This window comes from Lissotriton vulgaris, unplaced genomic scaffold (genome assembly GCF_964263255.1).
Source record: "Lissotriton vulgaris unplaced genomic scaffold, aLisVul1.2 SCAFFOLD_1321, whole genome shotgun sequence".
In the NCBI taxonomy this organism is placed as follows: Eukaryota; Metazoa; Chordata; class Amphibia; order Caudata; family Salamandridae; genus Lissotriton; species Lissotriton vulgaris.
In genome coordinates this window covers 345500-367502 of record NW_028244778.1, presented here as the reverse complement: position 1 = coordinate 367502, position 22003 = coordinate 345500, and the positions used below count along the sequence as shown (strand labels likewise).

Here is a 22003-nt window from a genome sequence, read left to right as displayed (position 1 = left end):
ACCCCTTCGCTGCTGATGACGAGCTCAGCTCGTCATCAGCCACGGTGGTCGTGTGCTGATGACGAGCTGAGCTCGTCATGTAACACGGGTTTTTGTAAATTGCCGCACAGCGGAAAAATTACAGCCGCAGCAATGTGGTTAAATCACCAACCCAGCCCAACCCGAAAAAGAAATAGTATGGTACCCAAGGGATGAGAGCAAACATCTTCTGGATGCCTCAAAACAGAATCATACCTGTGGAAATGAGCTTTATTACATATACATTGTTACTAATGCGTATCGCAGCGTAGGTTGAATTAGAGCAATAACAGTCAATAAACAACTTGAACATACTGAGCATATTGAGCGTGTAACAAGTTTTAGAGCAGGTAAGTGGACTGACTGGCCTAAGAGTTGGCAAAGTCAAATAATTAACAGCTAATGTGAATTGAAACAATACAGAAAGGTCAGCGTGAGCATCCTCGACATAGGACATCTCCTTGTGGCAAGAGTAGGAGGATTGATGTTAACGAATTAATAACAATGTCAATTATCTTAGTACTGTAGAACAGGCAGCAGAAGGACAGACCGGTGAGTAGCAGTAGGAGGGATGAGGCATTGCAGTGTCTCTGGGATAACTGAGTGAAATTACCTCTCCACCACTTGGATGCTGTCAAGTGAGTAACAGGCTGCAATTGCAGCTGGGAAAGCAACATTATTTGCATGACAAATAGATGTTATATTTGACTTCGTATTAAGGAAATGTGATAACAACCACAGTCATGAGCTGCGAGGATGTGATATACCTTATCAAGATGTCCACGCTTGTTGTGACAAAGAGATATATGAGCAAAAGAACATTATCAGGTAGTGTTTGCAGGCAAGCTCAAATTGTGTTTTGTGCAAAACATACAGATCATCAAAGGGTGTAAGTAACTAGTAACTGTCTATCAAAAAAGAAAGGAGGTTAATGCCCCATAAATAGTGGCAATACATTGCATTGAAAGAGGATGTATCCATCTCTGCCTTTTGAAAGTTATCTAGAAATGAAGCAAGGTCTTGGTGATCATGGAACAGGTGCGATGAACATTTGTAGGTGATGTGGAATCTGTCAGATGCTGAAAAGGAAAAGGGGATGTTCGTGTTCTGCAGCTTAGATCTGAGAGAGAGAAAGCCTTAAGAACAGCACTACAAGATGGTGATCCTGTGATTCGGTGACCTTCCCACTTAGTACCTCTGTTCTCACGTATGACGCCTAGGATTGGTCGGCTAAGGCAGCCCTGGTTGGGCTGCACTGGGTTGATTACAAGTGAGCGTGAATGGGCTCGGGAGTTTTACATGGCATTTAGGGTCGGTCAGCACAAGGAGTTAACTGCAATTGGTAACTTGCGTGGCTCGTTTTCCAACGTGGTGCTGCCGGGTTTTCAAGAGATCGATCGTTTAGCAGGTCCTGCTCGATGGCTGGCCGACTGGGGTTCTGGCGGTGATCGACCGCCCTAAATGCCATGTAAAACTCCTGAGCCCATTCACGCTCACTTGTAATCAACCCAGTGCAGCCCAACCAGGGCTGCCTTAGCCGACCAAGAGGTTATGTACTATGTGTAAATTAACTCTAAGACAAACATGACTTAAATAGTTTTGTCCTGAAGATGATGCATGTATCTTTGAATTGCATCGAAACGTCGTCGACTTTAAAGCACCATATGTTGCCATGAATTCACAATAATGTTGCCAACAATGGGTTGCTAGAAATGAATCTAGTCTGTATTACTGAATAATAGTGCAGACCACCTGATGCGTTTTCTACATGAATTCTTGTCACTTGTTTTGTCTTGTTTTCTGTGGGTCACAGGTCGTGCCCACTTTTTGTATTAATGTGAAATAATGAACTATTATAAGAATCCGAATTAATAAATTCCTGTCCGGCTGGACAGAGGCTATATACTATTTAGTATATCTCAATCCTTTCAAATGATCCTAAATAACTAGGGTCCCCTGTCTTGTATAACAGATTCCTGCAGTGGTCAGTGAGATGAGCCTTTAATTTAATAGATTAAGTATGTACACCCCCTCGTTTGCCGCCTGGAGTTGGGGAACACTTTTCACAGATGTTTAAATGAATGCCTACTCAGGAGTGTGGTGTTTTGCAATGTGTAGAGAATCCTTGTCAAAGATGGTATTGGGGACCTCTCATGTCTTTCACTGTGATCTAGTGGTGATGTCATGCCCTACATTTCAGCTACAGGGTCATGTATTGTTAGGGTTGCTGGAGTAATTATGCAGGTAGACCACAGTAAAAACTGCAGGTTTCTTAGCTGTGGAGGTTAAAAGCATCGACAAATGAAGTAGAGACACACTGCATTTTGTACGAAGTGAAGAACGGGATCAGAGGCTTGGTGTAGAATGAGCCTCCGGTCAGTATGCTCACCCCAGGACTCCAGTTGCAACCTCACCCCGTTACTGGAAGGTGGGGGGCCATATTTTAGATTGCATACAGCCAATTTTCAAGGTTGCACAACTGTGGTAGAATCCCTTGGTGAACACAGATGTAATTGTGGCCACACTAATTGGTTCTGAGTACTTGTGAGGAGGCTAGCGATCGGAGGCACAATGAGGACTTTGTCCCAGTTGGTGCAGTCTCAATGACTCTTTAGTTAGTGCCTCATGGCACTGTGGGACAGGAAGCAGCCATGCTGTAGACCTCAATCAATTAGGTCATGCTACTTCAGCGGAGTTGTAAGCAGTAACGGGTGATTTGAAATTATGCTGCTTCCAAGTTTGCGGAACTCCCACTTGAGCAGAGGTGTAGTTTGGGGTGGTCTTTATAGTTACGGGGTTGAAGTCATTTTAGTTGACTATTGCCTGCTTGTATGTATCACTGCTGAAAATGCTGCAATGGTAGAATCACTCACTTCACATTGCTTGTAGAGAGGCTAGTGATTGGAGGATTGATATGGTATTAGTCCCATCTGGGGCGAGCTCGTTGGCTCTTTAGTTGTGGCCTTGCCACATTACTGGTATAGAGGCGGTCAGGCTATAGGCTGAAGAGAGCCTGTTTCTTGGTAGTTTTGTACCAACAGAGTGGAGGCATCAGGGAGCAATTTGGGATTCTGTGCTGCCTTCCCTAACTACTCTTGTTCATATACTTGGAGTGTGTTTAATGTACTTAGCTCATTTCGGAGATGATGATGCAGGGCTAAGGCGATGGAGCTAGAGTTCAGGGGACCATTTTCCTCCATAGCAGGCCATGCCCCCATGCACTTAAAAAGTTTTTAAACAACAGTTTTTAATTGTAATTAAATGTGTAAGTTACTGATATTGTGGTTAGAATGCCAATAATAAATGCAAAGCAAGCACCCATGTGTTTTTTAAAGTTGTAGCCAAAGATGGGCAACATTTGAATTTCCAAAATTCACAAGGGAGGTGAGAAATCCCCTGTTGGTGTCAGGGAGGTTCCCACAGCAATCATAAGTTGCTGGACCGTAATTGTATCAAAAGGGGTCCTTTATCTCTTGTATTCTTATGGTACTGTACCAGGATCATGAAACTGGAGACCAAGTATGCCTTTTAGCCCTTGACTTTGAAGCTTCCAAGCCATAGCAGTGCACAGCTGACTAAGGAAAGTGCCAGGGTTTAGAAATTCATAACTCAGCAAGGTATACCAATAACAATAAATCAGTGTCTCCACAGTGTTTCATTAAAAAAAAGTAAAAGTTGTCACGTACACCCATAGTGAAATACCAGGCCTAAATTTACAAATGTACACATGATTTCAGTAGAATTGAAAAAAACTGGAATCCCCAAAAGTAACCAGAGGGCAAATCAGGTAGCCTAAAGATTTATCAATGTCCCCATATAGCTTATCCTAATGATATTTGGTTTTTCATATTCACAGTGGATGTGGTTTCATTAGGGAGCCCAATGGCACAACACAGGTCCAAAAGTTAAAATGGGTATTCCCATGAGAACCCCGAGCCCTGGGCTGGTGGGAACAAGATTCCAGTCTTGGCGTCAGCGTCAACATCCTGTGATTCTTAACAAATCAGATTTCCTGTGCCTAAAACACAGGACCTTGATAGCCTCATGGGTGATTTCCTCTACTTTACAAATCCAGGTTTCATATATTTATTTATTTGTGCTGCTCGACCATACTACCCTAGATAGAGCATCTTGGGATTTCTAGAGCAAGCCCATGTCCACTCAAAAGGGATACCTGGTCTCTTTGCATAGCATACCTCATTTTGGTATACTATATAAAGAGCCAGATTCCTGCAGTGGTCAGTGAGATGAGCCTTTAATTTAATAGATTAAGTATGTACACCCCCTCGTTTGCCGCCTGGAGTTGACGAACACTTTTCACAGATGTCTAAATGTGAGTGTGGTGTTTTGCAATGTGTAGAGAATCCTTGTCAAAGATGGTATTGGGGGCCTCTCATGTCTTTTCACTGTGATCTAGTGGTGATGTCATGCCCTACATTTCAGCTACAGGGTCATGTATTGTTAGGGTTGCTGGAGTAATTATGCAGGTAGACCACAGTAAAAACTGCAGGTTTCTTAGCTGTGGAGGTTAAAAGCATCGACAAATGAAGTAGAGACACACTGCATTTTGTACGAAGTGAAGAACGGGATCAGAGGCTTGGTGTAGAATGAGCCTCCGGTCAGTATGCTCACCCCAGGACTCCAGTTGCAACCTCACCCCGTTACTGGAAGGTGGGGGGCCATATTTTAGATTGCATACAGCCAATTTTCAAGGTTGCACAACTGTGGTAGAATCCCTTGGTGAGCACAGATGTAATTGTGGCCACACTAATTTGTTCTGAGTACTTGTGAGGAGGCTAACGATCGGAGGCACAATGAGGTCTTTGTACCAGTTGGTGCAGTCTCAATGACTCTTTAGTTGGTGCCTCATGGCATTGTGGGGCAAGAAGCAGCCATGCTGTAGACCTCAATCAATTAGGTCATGCTACTTCAGCGGAGTTGTAAGCAGTAGCGGGTGATTTGAAATTATGCTGCTTCTAAGATTGTGGAACTCCCACTTGAGCAGAGGTGTAGTTTGGGGGTGATCTGTATAATTACGGGGTTGAAGTCATTTTAGTTGACTATTGCCTGCTTGTGTGTATCACTGCTGAAAATGCTGCAATGGTAGAATCACTCACTTCACATTGCTTGTAGAGAGGCTAGTGATTTGAGGATTGATATGGTATTAGTCCCATCTGGGGTGAGCTCGTTGGCTCTTTAGTTGTGGCCTTGCCACATTACTGGTATAGAGTCGGTCAGGCTATAGGCTGAAGAGAGCCTGTTTCTTGGTAGTTTTGTTCCCACAGAGTGGAGGCATCAGGGAGCGATTTGGGATCCTGTGCTGCCTTCCCTACCTGCACTTGTTCATATAGTTGGAGTGTGTTTAATGTACCGAGCTCATTTCGGAGATGATGATGCAGGGCTGAGGCGATGGAGCTAGAGTTCAGGGGTCCATTTTCCTCCATAGCCGGCCATGTCCCCCATGCACTTAAAAAGTTTTTAAACAACAGTTTGTAATTGTAATTTAATGTGTAAGTTACTAATTTTGTGGTTAGAATGCCTATAATAAATTCAAAGCATGCACCCATGTGTTTTTTAAAGTTGTAGACAAAGATGGACAACATTTGAATTTCCAAAATTCACAAGGGAGGTGAGAAATCCGTTGTTGGTGTCAGGGACGTTCCCACAGCAATCATACGTTGCTGGACCGTAATTGTATCAAAAGGGGACCTTTATCTCTTGTATTCTTATGCTACTGTACCAGGATCATGAAACTGGTGACCAAGTATGCATTTTAGCCCTTGACTTTGAAGCTTCCAAGCCATAGCAGTGCACAGCTGACTAAGGAAAGTGGCAGGGTTTAGAAAATCATAACTCAGCAAGGTATACCAATAACAATAAATCAGTGTCTCCACAGTGTATCATTAAAAAAAAGCAAAAGTAGTCGCGTACACGCATAGTGAAATACCAGGCCTAAATTTACAAATGTACACATGATTTCAGTAGAATTGAAAAAACTGGAATCCCCAAAAGTAACCAGAGGGCAAATCACGTAGCCTAAAGATTTATCAGGGAGACAGTTATTCCCTAAGACATTGTCTGTTCAAACCAGCAATGTCCCCAAATAGCTTATCCTAATGATATTTGGTTTTTCATATTCACAGTGGATGTGGCTTCATTAGGGAGCCCCATGGCACAACACAGGTCCAAAAGTTAAAATGGGTATTCCCATGAGAACCCCGAGCCCTACAGGGCCAACATTGCTAGAGAACACACAAGACATTTAAAACATTTGAAGCACTCAAAGGTACATGTTTACGTGAATCATTGGCCTATCCAGACCAATAATTCAACATGTTAGAAATAAATGGTGTAAATCAACCTGATCCTCTTGATTAATGGGTTTTTAATTTTAACAAGCTGTACCCTCAGCTGTCCGAATAACTGCACAAGTTAGCTAAATAAGTTTTTTAACCCCTGCTCATAATTGACACATTTTCACTAGGGAAAGAATGTAAAAACCGAGCCTTTAATTATTGTGTAGTGCACCTGCATTTAAAAAGGTTGCTGAGCTTCTGATCATGTCACGGTCTATAAAACTAGGCCCACTGTGTTGCTCTCATTTGGTGGAAATGTACATATTTCTTTGCTGGCCTCCTGGCTAGGCATCCAACAGATGCCTGTAAACATGCAGGAAACGCAAATGTCTGCCACCAAACAGTAATGAATGTTACTGCATAAACGGCAAGAAAATACAAACGTCCAACCCAATACACTGTATACATTCAACATAATGCAAATATGTTATACAGTTGGCTATCACTGTGCCTTCAGGACAGCCACACATTAACACCCAACAGAGCACATTGTTCAGAACGCAGTGCGTATATCTAGCATGGTCAAGATGTGGCATGGAGTCTACTGTCACGTTACACAGCAGTATTGAAACCAAGAAGCACAATCTAGATCTCCATCTATCGGGCAATGGCCAAGTCTATTGCCTTAGATAATGCCTAAGCAATTGGCAAAGTCCTCACCCTAACTCTTACTTAACAGAATCAAAGATCGACTCATCCCTCAATAAGACAGAGTAGGGGAGGAGCTTCGCGCGGATCCAAGATGGACGCGTGAGCACAGGGCTCCCGAGACCCTTTCCACCTCCTGCATTTATCCTGCCACATATCCTGATTCTGACGACGGGTTCTACTAGCTGCCGCCCTGCTGACACGATATCTTCTTTTAAAAATCAATTTGGCCGCTGGGAACCGGACTCTCTGCATCTTGAAACTTTGAGGCCTACACCAGGTGGCAATTGAACAACAGCGGTCATTGAGATCCTACCGTCGCCCCTGTGGTACTTTCGGTTTTGTTTTTGGTCACCATCTACTGCAACTTGCTGTCTGTTGAGACTGCTGGCCTGTGCCTTGCTGCTGGCCCCACGCCTATCTCCTGCCTCTTGCCCTAATCCCTGACTTCACAAGTTGGTTCTGCGGAGAGCCATTCTCACCAGATCTCAAACGGCCCGGCTGGGCTCGCTACCCAACATGGCAGGCAGGTCGGAGAGTGAGAAGAGGGCCACCAGGGGCACCCTCCGAGGGGGTGTCGCCCAAACCAATACTATTGATCGCTTCGTCCGCCCGAAGGGATCCCCTGGTGGAGTGGGTAAAGTCTTGCATGAGACTGGGAATGGTTCTCCTGCAATGGAAGACTTGACATTGTGGGATGTCATGGGTGCCATTGCCAGTGTGAAGACCTCGATGGGTCAGCAGTATGAGACACTGGCTTCAAAGATAGACACTGTGGCGATTGAAGTCAACCTCATCAGGACGGATCTCGCAAAAACGAACAAGCGGGTCAAGTCGCTGGACATTAAGACCGCAAGTCTCACGACCGATGTCTCGGACCTACAGGCGGAAGTTCGTAATCTCCGGACATCAAATGACTCGTTTGCCCGTCGGCTGGATGACTTCGAGAGCCGGGCCAGGCGCAACAAAGTTCGCATTATTGGTGTTCCAGAAAGCTCCTCGGAACTATCTACAGATCTTTTGGTGAAGGACCTTGTGCTGCATCATCTAGCGCCTAAGGGCCTCAGCAACTTTTTCACCGTGGAGCGCGTCCACAGAGTCCCAGGTGGTAGGCCTAAACTGGGTGCCGCACCAAGACTTATTATAGCCAGGATTTGTAACTTTCGGGACAGAGACGCTATCCTGCAAGCATCACGCACCAATGAACCCACAAAATTTGACAATGCGTCGATCAGTTTTTATCCAGACTTTACGCAAGCGGTGCAAAAACAACGCATGGGCTTCACTGGGGTGAAACGGCGCCTGGGACTAAAGTACGCCATGCTTTTCCCGGCTCGATTGAGGGTCAAATACGAGGAGCGTGCACTCTTCTTTGACCGCCCGGAGGTTGTCAGTGACTGGCTTGATACTTTGCCGGCGCACCGTAATCGACAGGAACAATCAAAAGGCGCTGAAGGTGGCCTGGAGGAACGGTGGAGTGAGTCCCTACCGGTGTGCCAACTATACGGACTTACGGCGGGGGTTTGATTATTCCTATGTGCATAAATTGTTGATTACCCGGGGGTGGGAGGGCTCGGGATTCTTCCTCCTCTAAGGGGTTCTTTCTCTCTTTTCGTAGATTAGTTTAATGGGGCGACAGGCACACTGCAAGTTGGGGTGGCTCTCGGGTCTAACGCAGGGGTGCAGGGTGGGGGTGTGTGTTCTAGGGACTTTCCTGGGGGTGGGGGGGGGCTTTTTGTTTTCTTGTTTATTCTGAGGCTCTATTTCGCTGCATACTCTGTACATTGTGCCTGTTTCTTTGTGGGGGGAGCACAGTTCACGTTTCTGGAATGGGGTAGAGGGCTGAGGGTGCTGAGTTGGAATGTTAATGGTCTGGGTAATAGGATAAAGCGGGGGATAGTTTTACAATATTTGAAACGTCTTTCACCGGATACAGTGTTGCTGATGGAGACACATCTGATAGGGAATGCTTGCCATGCATTGAATAGAAGGGGATATCGGCTGGTGGCACATTCAGGATTTACTACTGGGTCGAGGGGGGCGGGCGTCCTGGTCAGGAGTTCCCACCCCTTGGAGATAGATGATACTGTGCTGGATGATAGAGGCCGATATGCGGCCATTACGGGCCGCTGGGAGGGGAAGATGATCTCCATACTCTCTGTGTATGTCCCACAGGGTTTACAGTCCACCACGTTTTCTGATTTGGGTAGGGTGGTATTGAACTTCCCTCAGGGCATGTTGGTTGTTGGTGGGGACTTTAACTCGGTTGTTCGTGACAGCGAGGATTGTAGCCCCCCAGTACTCTTTTGAGATCACAGTTATGGTTGAGCAACTTCCTGGATACGCTGGGTTTAGTGGATTGCTGGAGGCAACTGCACCCTTGACAGGCACAATATACCTTTTATTCGGGAGCGCATGGGAGTCTCTCGAGGCTTGATTATATCCTAGTGCCAGAGGTGCAGATGGTCTCTGTGAGGGAAATTCAACCTCTAGCTCGGGGGATCTCGGATCACTCCCCTCTTTGGCTTACGATTGATGTACAGCTGGGAACTGAGGGCCGGGTTGCTCCAATTAACCCCTGGCATCTACGTAATCCGAAAACTAGGGCTTAAGTGGTCAAATGCATGGATCATTACTTTGCGGAGAACGTGGGGTCTGTGTCCTCCTCCATTTCCTTGTGGGAGGCCTATAAGACGGTTATCCGGGGTCAAGCCCTGTCCCTGATCGCTAGCGCGAGGAAAAGCAAGAATGAGGAAGTGGTGTGTTTGGAGAATGAAATCACAGCTTTGGAAGAAGAGTTGGAATCTGGGGTTACACCTGAGGGTTTGCATGTTTTGGCCCTTAAACAGGCTGATTACAGAGCGCTGGTGACAGATGCGGCCAGGATGATGAGTTGTGAACAGCAGGGGCGTTTGTATGATGTTAGTGACAAGGCCGGGAAGTTGATTGCGTGGTTGGATAAGAGAGAAAGGTTGAATCGTGTGGTGCCTGTTGTGGAAAGAGAGGACGGTGAACGGGTTGTGGACCCGGCTGAGATAGTCACGGTCTTTGCTCAGCACTTTCAGAAGGTCTACGCACCGGTCTCGGACAGGCCGGAGGAGAATTCACATTTGCTACTTAGGGATATCGCGCTGCCTAGCCTTTCGGAGTCAGACAGGGAGCTCATGGAGGTGGATTTTTCCACTGATGAAACAGCGCTCGCTATCCGCTCCCTTCGCTCGGGGAAGTCCTCCGGCCCGAATGGTATCCCGATAGAGCTGTACAAATTGTGTCCAGACAAGATGGCACCGCACCTTCGCCAAATGTTTCTGGAATCGCGAGATCTCGGTACCCTTCCCCGGGATCAGAGATTGGCGTCCATTGTAGTCATCCACAAAGACGAGAAGCCCCGTGACTAATGTTCGTCATACAGGCCGATCTCGCTTTTGAACGTCGAGCCCAAAATTTTGGCAAAACTTTTGGCAAATCGTCGGCTTTATGTGATCAGTGATTTGATACACCCTGATCAGTCTGGGTTCATTCCTCATCGGAATACTGCTCTCAATCTTCGCCGCCTTCACGGCGTACTGGCAAGGGCGGGGTCACTTCGTGAGCCGGCCATCTTGGTTTCTTTGGATGCCTCGATGGCCTTCGACATGATAGAATGGCCGTATTTGTGGGCGGCCCTCGCAAAATTCGGTTTTGGTCCCAATTTTATTGGATGGGTCAGACTTCTTTATGAACAACCACTGGCCCAAGTGGTGGTCAATGGTAGGGCCTCGGAGCCTTTCGTCCTCGGAAGAGGCACACGACAGGGCTGCCCTTTGTCACCGCTACTCTTCGCGCTCGCTCTTGAACCCCTTGCCAAGTGGCTTCGGTGGGAGCCATCGCTTAAAGGCATCAGTTGGTCCTCTGATTTTGAGGACCATATATCATTGTACGCCGCTGATATTTTGTTATACCTCACTTCCCCTCGTAAGTCATTAGGAGTGTTGTTCGACGTGTTACGCTCCTTCGGGAGGAACTCTGGTTTGACTATCAATTGGGCCAAGTCCTGCATCTACCCGCTTACTGAAGAACTGCCCCTGTTGCCCCGGGTCTGTCCGATACCGGTATCACGCGATGGCTTTAAATATCTGAGGATTTACCTTTCCTTGTACTCAGCCGTACGGTATGAGAGGAATTTGCTTCCGCCACTCCGCTGGCTTCGCTCGGACGTCACTGCGTGGTGTGGTTTGCCGCTGTCCCCGGTAGGGAGAGCGGCCCTGTTTGAGATGATGTCCCTCCCCCGATTTCTGTATGCCCTCCAAAATACGCTTGACTTGGTGCCTGCTAGCTATTTCCGCGAGATCGAGGGCCTCCAGAGGAAGCTGGTGTGGGGCGAGCGACCTCGCATTGCACTGGCGAAATTGACTTTGCCCTGGTACGACGGCGGCATAGCATTGCCCGATATAAAATGATACTACTGGGCATCCCAACTGAGTGCAGTGAACCATGCAATGTATGGTCCGGTCCCGAATCCGGCATTCGAGATGGATTAATGGCAGCTACCGGGAGGCGATTACAATAGGGCGCTCTACTCTAGATCGGCTAGGAAAAATCTTACCGGACCCACTGGGGTTGCGGTACGAGTGTGGGGCTCTGCGACTGCTGCCACGGGATGGACAGACAAGCTGACCAGAGCCACCCCGCTTTACGGGGCGGAGAGACTGGGCAGTCTTTGGACGACTAAGGGATTTGACAAATGGGATCTTATTGGCATCAGTAGGGTTGGAGACCTCTGGGTCAAGGATAGGATCAAAACCTTCGTGGAACTCCAACGAGAGTATACACTGAGTGATAGGGAGTACTTCCGGTATATGCAGGTTCGTCACGCACTTGAATCGGTCTTCCCGGCCGGTACAGTTATCCCAGAGTCCTCTCCCCTGGAAGACAGAGTGCTTGATGGGTATGTCCCTGATAGTACCATCTCTCTCATCTATAAAAAGCTCATCAATGACCGTTCAGATCTTCTTGTGCTGCTTCGTGGGGCCTGGACCGGTGACGGGCTGGAGTTGGATGACGAAGATTGGCAGGCCGCGATATCATCCCCTAAGGAAGTTGCGATTCCGGCGCGTCTCCGGCTGGTGCAATTGAAGATTTTACACCGCGTGTATGTCACGGGTCCACGCCTGATGAGTATGGGTTACTCTATGGATGGGTTGTGTAGACGTGGCTGCGGTACGCTTGCTACTTTTCTCCATATTTTGTGGGAATGTCCGGACGTTGTGGTGTACTGGAGACGTGTGCATGAAGTTATGGAAGAGGTTACGGGTGTATCATTATTGCCCGAGGCCAGAAGGTGCCTGTTGAATGTTTGGGGGCCGAATGATTACAGCGTTGCGTTGCGCAGACTCAATGGGCCACCCTCGGCAACATGGTAGCGAAAAGAGACATAGCCCAGCTGTGGGGGTCTCAAAGGGCACCTCTGGTTTCAACCTGGAAGGAAAACATGGATTGGTGCATGTTTAGAGAAAAAACTGTATACATCGCCCGTGGTAGGCCCAAGAAATGCTGGAGGATATGGGGTCAATGGCCGGCCCCTGTGGTTGTAGGTCTGTATTTGTATTACTTTTCTTGTAAAAAAGGTTTTCCAAAAAAATAAAAAAATAAAAAAATAAGACAGAGTAACCTAACCTAGAGAGTACCTTGGACAAAATACCAGTAGCACATAATCACGGGATGCATGAAGATTTAGTCTGCCATTGTAACACCAGAAACGTGGATACTTCCATGCTTCAGAGAGGGCCACAAGGCCATTGCTATGACAGAATGTATGATACACAAATTTCGGTAACATAGTTTGATGTCACACATTCATGGCTGATAAAGGCTGCATTCAACACTATGCACAATGCTACTGTCTGGTTTTACTAGCAAGAACTCAATAGGTCAAATCATTATGAGACAGCTGGAAGACAGCATGTTAGCACTACATTATAAACCAGTTAAAGGCATAAATATCTACAGACCTCGGAATTGGAAACTGATCAGACTCAATCAACAAGCGTTGTTGGTTAGAGATTGCTTCAAATAGGCAGATGGAGAGATTGCCTGGGATAGCAACTGGAAAGTTGTGAAGTAAAATTTCGACAATTGTGTTCTGAATCAAACGCCTTTTATTGGGGGTAGGTGTCTGGAGGAAGAGTGGAAAGCATTTAAGTGAATATGTAGTGGGTTTTTGGGACACAGCCTAGATGACTGTTAAATGGTTTCTGGCATGGCAATTGCAGCAGGTGAGTCAACTGGCTTAGCTGTGGTGCCCAGAGTAGGCAATAGAAGGTGTGGACATAGGTACATGTCTGCAGACTATAGACAGGTAACTAATAAAAATTCCCATGGCTCCCGGCACTTATGTAGAAAAAGATGTGCTGGGTGCAGTCTTACTATTCAGAAAAGGGGGTGGTGATGGACAGAGTATCTGAATTAAACAGAACACTCATACCCAGTCAACAGATCAGGGCTTGATCCATCACCGTTTTTTAGCTCACTGCACCATCCCAGCTCAGAACCTGGCTATATGCAAATTAGTCTGTCCCTGGCCCAGTGCATCATGGGAACAGGGCAGACCAAACTACCAAGCCAATTCTTATACTGGGAAGGAAACAAGCTTCCGGGGACCGGTTTCTGGCATTACATCCATCTTCGGCCCAGCTTGCTTGAATCCGGGGTGCAGTCTTACTGGCAGCTGTCTTTGTGTCAGTGCGAGGACATGGGGCAAAGTAAGATAAGAGCTAGGTAGGGAGCAGTTTCATATAATCATAGGTGTGGCTAATAATTTAGGGACAGTAAGCAGGAAGATGTGCATTTCTTTGATAGTTATGTTTCAACAAGAGGGGTCCTTGTTGGACAGCAAACAAGACTAATACCTGGAAAAAAAAAATGGTTTTCTGTACTTGTTTAGGAAAGTGACCTAATGTCACATGTGATATGATGGAAGAAACAGTTAGGGGTCCAGTGTTTTGCTGAGGGACCACATTTAAGATAAAATAATGCATGATCATACTGCTTCCAAATCGCAATATACATTATAAATAGCTTTTTAGAACATCAGGCATGTTCCAGGCAGATATGAGGTATGTTTATGCCAACGTGAAGCCTCCTTTAGTGATACTGCATGACTGAAAGATATTAGACCTGGCGTCTTTGGTGTAGTTTCCCCCGTCTATTTGCCTCTACCGCCTATATTTCTGATGCTGTGCTGGATTTAATTTTTGCTGGTTTGGATGCTTTGGGCACTTTGCCACTGCTAATCAGTGTCAAAGTGCAAGTGCTCCCTGAGTAAATTGTTATTGTAATTGGTTATCCTTGATTGGCATATTTGTATCACCAAGAAGTCCCTAGTAAAGTGCACTGAGTGTGCCAGGGCTGGTGATTCAAATGCTACTAGTGGGCCTGCAGCACTGATTGTGCCACCCACATGAGTAGCCCTAAAATGGTGTCTCAGGCCTGCCACCGCAGTGCCTGTGTGCAGTCTGTGAACTGCCATGTCAAGCTGGCCACTGTCCCCACTGACCAGGGCTAACCCTTCCCTTTCTGTACACATTGGACACCACTATGGAATGCCCAAGGTCCCCCTTGGGAAGAGTGTAGTGTATGTGAAAGGTAGAGCATGTACTACTGCAGGTGACATGCTGTGTTAGTGAATTACAGCCATTTTCGATTTTCGCTATTGAAAGGCTATCTTGCCCATAGGCTATCATGGGAATACTGTCTACAGTGGTTACCTGCATATCTTCCCATAGGAGCAAGATAGGACATAAACGTCTGGTGTCCCTGAAATCAGAATTTAATAACACACCTTTTAGAAAAGGTGGTTTTTAAATTCTGTGTTTGAGAACAGCACTTTTAGAAAGTGGCTTTTCTCTTGTCTGACCTTTCTGTGTGCCTTGGACTGTATGTAAATTGACTGTCTGGTTTGTGAGTGGCAGGGGCTGGGTGGCTCCCAGAGGCTGAGTGGGCCATCCCTGTGCTCAATAGCTCCATCTGCATATAGAGTGGTGGGAGGGGGTAGGACCAGGGCCTGAATAGGGCTTTGCCTGCCTTCCACAATGCTGGCTCCACCTCCTGCTGAGCGGCTGACGACCGTGCCCCTCTCTCTGAAAGGAAAGGAGAGGCCAGGAAAACAAAGTGCTCAAGGAACACCCAAAACTGGTTCAGACCTGGCTCAGAGCCCTCCTTCACAAAGGGAACAAGGAGTTTTAGGGTTATAAGTATAGGACCCCAGACTACAGAAAATTAGATCATCCTGGAATCAAGAAGGAACCTCTGCCAAGGAGAAAGCTGGAAGGCTGAAGAGGAAGGACTGTCCTGCTGTGTGTGTGTGGGCTGACCTGCAGTTGCTTTGCCGGCAAGGACAGGGAAAGGACTTTGCTTTGTGCTGTGTCCCCTTGCTTGAAGAGATCTCCAAGGGCCTGAGTTGAGCTAGCTCCCTGTTAAGAAGTCCCAGGAACAAAAGGACTTCACCCCCAGCTTCCCCTGAACTCTACTGAGAGAGTTCTGTCCTTCCTAGAGTGCTTGGGCTAGTTGTGGTGCCTCTGGAAGTTGTACCTGTTGTTGGGAGGCTGGAGAAGAAGATACTAAAGATTTTCTGCAAAGTATCATGCATTGCTCACTTGCGGAGCACATCCCCGACAGTGCGAGGAAATTCCCGCCGCCGCAAATATCAAGATCGTCGCAGCACCTGTTGCTGCTGCGAGAACCGATGCATCCTTCGCTTACGGAACGCATCGCTCCGGTACGGGAAGATTACCATCGCTGCGAGTATCGTCGCAGAGCCTGTTGTCGCTGGGTGAGATCGTCACACCGCTTGCTTGTAGACAACATCACGTCGCTGCGAGTGTTGTCGCAGAGCCATCACATCGAGGGGCCGCGAGAGGAGAAGATCAATGCTGAGCATTGCCGCCGCACCTGAGATCGTCGCTGCCTCGAAGAACGTCGCCTCGTACCATTGCGAGACGCTTCCTACGAAACCTGCGCACCGGAATCCATACAAGGTATCACATCCCTCCCCATATGGATTGGAGTCACCGCAAAACACCCTCTGCATCCAGCGGGTTTGTCGCATCCCCTCCCCAGGGTCTCAGGAGTGACGCAACGCTTTTCAATGCTGCAGCTTTCACATGGAACTTTTTCGCATCTAAAGGTACTTTTGGCTAAACGTGACGCAACTGTGGATTCTTTTGAAATCATATCCTTGAACTGTGTATGTTGGATTTTTGTCGTTTTGGTCTTGTTTAGTTTAGATTGAATACGTTTATTTTTCTAAAGTGGTGTGGAGTTCATTTGTGGTGTTTTCACTGTGTTACTGTGAGTGTTGTTACAAATACTTTACACATTGCCTTTGATAAGCCTGTCTGCTCGTGCCAAGTTACCAAGGGGGTGAACAGGAGTTATCTAAAGAGTATATACCCCTTACCCTGACTAGAGGCCAGGGTCCCTATTTGTCACAAGAACCTACCTGTGCCAACTAGAGACCCCTAAATCTAACAAAAGACAATTGTACATTTCAGTACATAATGTCCATATGCATTATGTCATGGAATGCAAACTGCTTTATCACTGCATGCTAGATCACGAATGCTAACAATTGCACTTTTTGAACATAAATATACAATTTTCTAGATATATCCTTACCTGTCTACTGGCATCCAAAGTGCCCGATTGCAGCGCCCAGGCAGACACTGTGTTAAATGCTTTGACCACTTCAGCTCCTGGAACCAACTCAGCAAGGTATTCTGCATTAGATTCTGGATATTGATTTAATTTGAGGTTGTTGCTTACATCGACCAATATTTTGCCACGGAGGGCATCCGCCAACCCAATGAGAAATGAGTAATGATCTCGTTGAACTGCAATGAAGATAATTCCGGATCTCTGAGCAGCTTCGTGATGGCTGAGGACCTCTGCTCCTTTTGGGATCAGATTATCATTGTTTGGGCTCCTGCTGCCAAACACAACATTATAGCCACACTGCAGCATCTTACAGCCTAGGGCTCTTCCAAAATCACCTGTTCCAAAAATGCACAATGTCTCATTCTCTCTTGAAGATTTTTGAACCAGCGCCATGTTATATGTTGAGTTTGTCTCCATGCCTGCAAAAAAAAAAGTAAGTCATCAGAGTTTATGCATTAGGTTTAAACAACTCAGCATACAGTATACATTTATCACATCTAAGACCCTCTTTTGTAGTGCCCCGTGAAAGGAAGGTTACCCACCCTCGGAGTTACAAAACCCCAAGAGTTCTGGCAACTCCAGGCTCAGTGAAATCTGGCCCAATATGAGTTAGATTCTCAGACAAATCTTACCAAGACAGTTCATTTACCGAAGACATTGTAATAGCAATGAGGCTGTTCCTTTAGGAACAGGACCAAGACTGATTTGCAAATGTCTAGTCTATCTCTACTGTGCCTGAATGACTGGCTAACGATGGACTGGAATGTGGCAGTCACCTCTAGTTTAGATTATTGGAAGCACTCCTTCCATCGTTTTGTTGTTTGTTGAAATATTAGCACTTGTGCACAACAAAAAAACCTCGACACTTTTACTTCTTTTAGTACTACATTTAGTACTATTTGATCATTCTGCTTGCTTCATTACTGTTTTGTGGGGCTCACCTCAACCATCACCTACTCCTTTCCCTGAGAACATCCTCCAAGATTCGGAGCCACTTTCACTTTTTTATTTATATTAACTTCCCTAATTCCAACATTCACTTCGTATGCCATATAGATGGCATACAAACGTTCTTGCCATTTCTTTGACTTACCACACCCCTTACCACTCAACAACATTCTCAAAATAAGAAGTGCCATTAGCTACCAGTTAGTGTAATGGCTTCTTGTCTTTAATTGAACTGAAACTGAGTTGAAATAGTTTTTTTACGCCCCAACTCTACTCACTGCATTCATTTCTTCCTTCCAATGCCGTAACCCCTGAACCGGAAACCTGGGTGTGGCATTTCAATCGAGGAAGCAACTAGAAACCATTATCTTTGTCATAGGCAGCTAGATTCCTATTTTTACCTTTTAATTCTACGTGTGATTTTGCACTCAGATGTGATTTTACTTGTTTTTGTTCCTCTAAATAGCGCTTTACCATTCCTGCTGATGTTGCACCCAGGTTAATGTAATTTTGTCCCTAGGTGTGTGTTGACACTTAAAAGTGTCTCTATAGTCCAACTGATGATGCACTAGTTTTATTTTGCACCTGTAAAGGTGATTGAGGTAAATGTGATCTGTTTCCCAAATGTTATCTACAATCCTGCTGAGGAGGTTTTGTGCCTTCATATAATTTTCCTCCCAAAAATATGGTTTTGCAGATACGTGTAATCTGTATTCCTAAAGGTTTTTCACACTAATGCTGACATTACAGTGTGGGTAATTTTGTACCACAATATCATTCCAATGAAATGTGAAGTCATCCACAAGCACACCTTTTGCACCAAGAGGGATAAATTAATCTCTGCACTGAATAAGTTTACATCAGAGGTATGATACATACGATATCGCTAATGTAAATGTCGTTTTGCACGCATAGTGCATTCTTGATGTTGCACTTAGGGGGATTTTGCACTTAAATGCTATTTTGTGCTATATGTATTTGTTTTTAAGAGTTTCCATACTCCTGCTGATTTTGTAGAAATACCTTTTTGCACCACTATATGTGATTTTCCACATAACTTTGTTAAGTTCCTCTAAATATTTTCCACACTCATGACAGTGTTGAAGTACCAGTGACTTTACATATCAGGTTACTGTCACACAAAAATAAGAAACACTGCCAGAAATTGTGTTATTCATTTGGGAGGGTGGCCGCTAACATCTCAAACAACACAGCGTGGTCAGGCCAAGCACATTTCTTGACTAATTTGTACTCATCCCCAGGGACCATCGGCACAAGCAGCTGGTAATTACACAGTGAAGTGCCTGTTAATTTCAAGCACTTCTTGAATCCTTGAGCGAGTCCTCTACTTCCAGTAGGAGTTGTGAATATTCTTTCTTCCAGAAGAGCCTTCTCCCTCAGGTGGAAATTCAAGCTGGACACTTGCCAATGGTTGGAAAAATTCTGTCATCAAGTCCAAACTAGTTTTTTGCAGTCCCCATCCCTCATTTTTCAGCATTTTCTCTTGGTCTTCCTGTAAAACTCACGAGCCCCGATTTCAATATGGCAGTATCCTTCTGCCACTAGGCATTTCTCTTTTAAGCTCCCCAATCTAGATGAGCTGCGTACCCACCTGACAATGTCCAACTGGTAATCCCCGGTACATGGCCAGGAGCTAACACTACCTTGTTCTTCATGAAGTCAAAAACAGGCTCCAGTTAACTCTACCTGCTAAGGATGTGTATTACAGCCATGGGGGGTTGATGAGATGTTGTGAGTGACTCAAAAAGACTAAAGTACATTTTAGAAACTTACTCTTCTACTAAAGTTATCAAAAATCAGATTCTACCATTAAACCACATTTTGAAAATTGAGTGAAAAATACATTTGAATTACTTTTGAAACATTTTATTTCGACAATTTAGCTCAATCTACACACTGAAAATTGCCTTTTGGTCTTCAGTCCACTTTTAAAGTAAAGGGTGCCACATTTTGTATACATTAGCACCTTGCCTTATGGGTGTGTAATGCCCACTTTAGAGGTGACTTATTAATTTATACAAATATGTTATCCTGTATGGCCCACACACTTTTCCTTGTCATGTGTTACTGCAGTGTCTTTTAATTGAAGTCCAACCGTAGAACATAGTTTCTACTAGAAGCCATACATTTTTTGCAAGTTTGTCCTTAGAAGAAAGTTAAATTGATCAATTGGGTGAAAACAATTTTACCAATACCATTTAGGGTCAAAGGGCACACACTGAGGCCCTGAATAGCCGTGTCACAGAACAGAGAGTGCTAATTGTCGCAAAAATTAGATCTAGAAAAAAAACTGAAAAATCTGGGATGACCAAGCACATTTTTACACCTAATACGACAACTTAATCTTTTATTTTTTTCTATGTACTGAATGATACTCTGTGGCTGTACAATTCAGCTTTTCCACACTGAATCTGCATCCTAAGATCAATAGAATACACATTTCTGAATGTCTTATTATGGCCACCAAGCCAATATGGAGAGCTTCATATCATAATAGGCTCTAGGGTGCCTTCGATATTCCCCCAGCCCTTCAACATCACACTTAGATAGCAAATATAGCAAGCCCTCATGGCCAACTCATAAACCATAATCAGTGAAAAACACCATCATCTGATACAGGGCTTCTCACATTTTGCCCTGCTATTAATATATTATTTATAACATCCTCTCGTGGGTCCATTCACCATGCCTAAAACATAGGATCTCGGGTTATCATAAACAGAAATGTAAGCTCCACATCGCCCTTTATGAGAATGGGAAGGTTGTGATCCACTCAAAATTATGCCTTCTACTGTTTCATACCCCGAGGTCACTACAAACTACTACTATGGGTAGGTAGGTTAACATTGATACCATGCCTTTCATTCCTACTTTGCTACTTTGCCCAAAACTAGACAACCATCCTCCACAATCCATCTCCCCATTATCAGGCACTCACAGAGGATGAAATTAAGCAGCCTAATATCAGCATACTTCCTGGTAGTCTGAACCAGAACAAGCTGCTCCTACACTGACTGCCAAACAACAAACCCACAGTTCTGATAATAACCACCACCATTCCGCGATATAGTCACCCACTGTCTCTCAACCTGCCAATCCAGTCCAGGGACACAAAACCAAGCACTCAAACTGACCCACCACACAAGGGCTCAAGCGCCGACTGGAATGATTGACATGAGATCCACTGCAACATATTTCAATACTTCAATATTTATACACACCCAAAGCTGGAACACCTACATTAAGTGCAAATCACCACTGAGCATCCTCATTCTTAGTTATCACAGATCCCACAACACGGCCTATTAAAACAATCCCCAGAGCTAGGTATTTGAAACACAATCAAACATCATTCACACCACACTACCTTTGTCATTTCACCGCTTCTCAATACAGCAAACCTTTTCCTACACATTTTATCACTATTGCCCTCCTGAACCCTAGGTCTGCGGCATTTTGATCAACATCTTTGTCTACCTTCATGCAAGACTTCGGCTTTGAAACTATAGCGCTCATGAACCCTGTGTTCTGCTTATTCACAACAACACTCTCTTACCACTAGGACAGACCATCTTCCATCTAGATAGAACTCAAGAGTAAATGTGAGGGGCTGCCTTTAAACCCAAGTACTTTGAAATACACAGAAAAGGGCAAGTTGAACAGAGACACACCACAATTAGACAGTGTGGTTTTGTGCGTGCCTGTGTTTCAATGTGTTGGTTAATTTGAGTCAGACCCATGAGCTTTTTCCAGCTCTTGTTTAAAAGAAAGTATACATCAATTGGTACAAAACCTTTCTGGATATTTTGCGACACTCAACAGTATCTTCTAATAATAGTCATTTAATAATCCAAAAAGACATAAAGGCCAAGTAGTCAGGGAATCAGGGTTGTATTGGCAGGTGAAAGCAGCCTCTTGCTCTGAGCCAGCATAGCAATTGAAGAGAACCATCATTTCAGTCACAGTATCCATGAACATTAGTTCACTGCAGTAACAGATTATATACACACAGATAAGAATGTAAGCGTGGCACCCCGGCAGGGCTGATTTTAGGACCGATCAACCCTAAACACATACCCATTGGCTGTACTGCCTGAAAGCAGCCAACAGTCAATAAGGGGGATTCCCTGTGTCCAATATGACCAGTACAGCCCTACACAAAGTGCTTTACAGTGAGAAACACATCGATGACAGACTTTGCAGATCAACAAAAAGGTGAAATTACTTTGAGAAGCATGAAGACAGAACCCCCTTCCATTCCTCACTGAGACAGGGATTGTCACCACCTCCCACCCCTCTAAAGGCCTGGCCATGTTGCA

The 22003-nt window shown here is 45.3% G+C and overlaps 1 protein-coding gene across 2 annotated transcripts in view; it reads right to left on the bottom strand.

Annotated features, from left to right (window-relative positions):
• LOC147666743 (metalloreductase STEAP4-like) overlaps positions 1-22003 on the bottom strand; it is a 262209-nt gene that overhangs the window by 42658 nt on the left and 197548 nt on the right. For both annotated transcript variants that reach the window (XM_086948911.1, XM_086948910.1), the window contains exon 2: positions 16677-17134. In XM_086948911.1, coding sequence (XP_086805037.1) covers positions 16677-17132 — 456 coding nt within the window. In that variant the 5' untranslated portion in view covers positions 17133-17134. The remainder of the gene's footprint in view (positions 1-16676; positions 17135-22003) is intronic.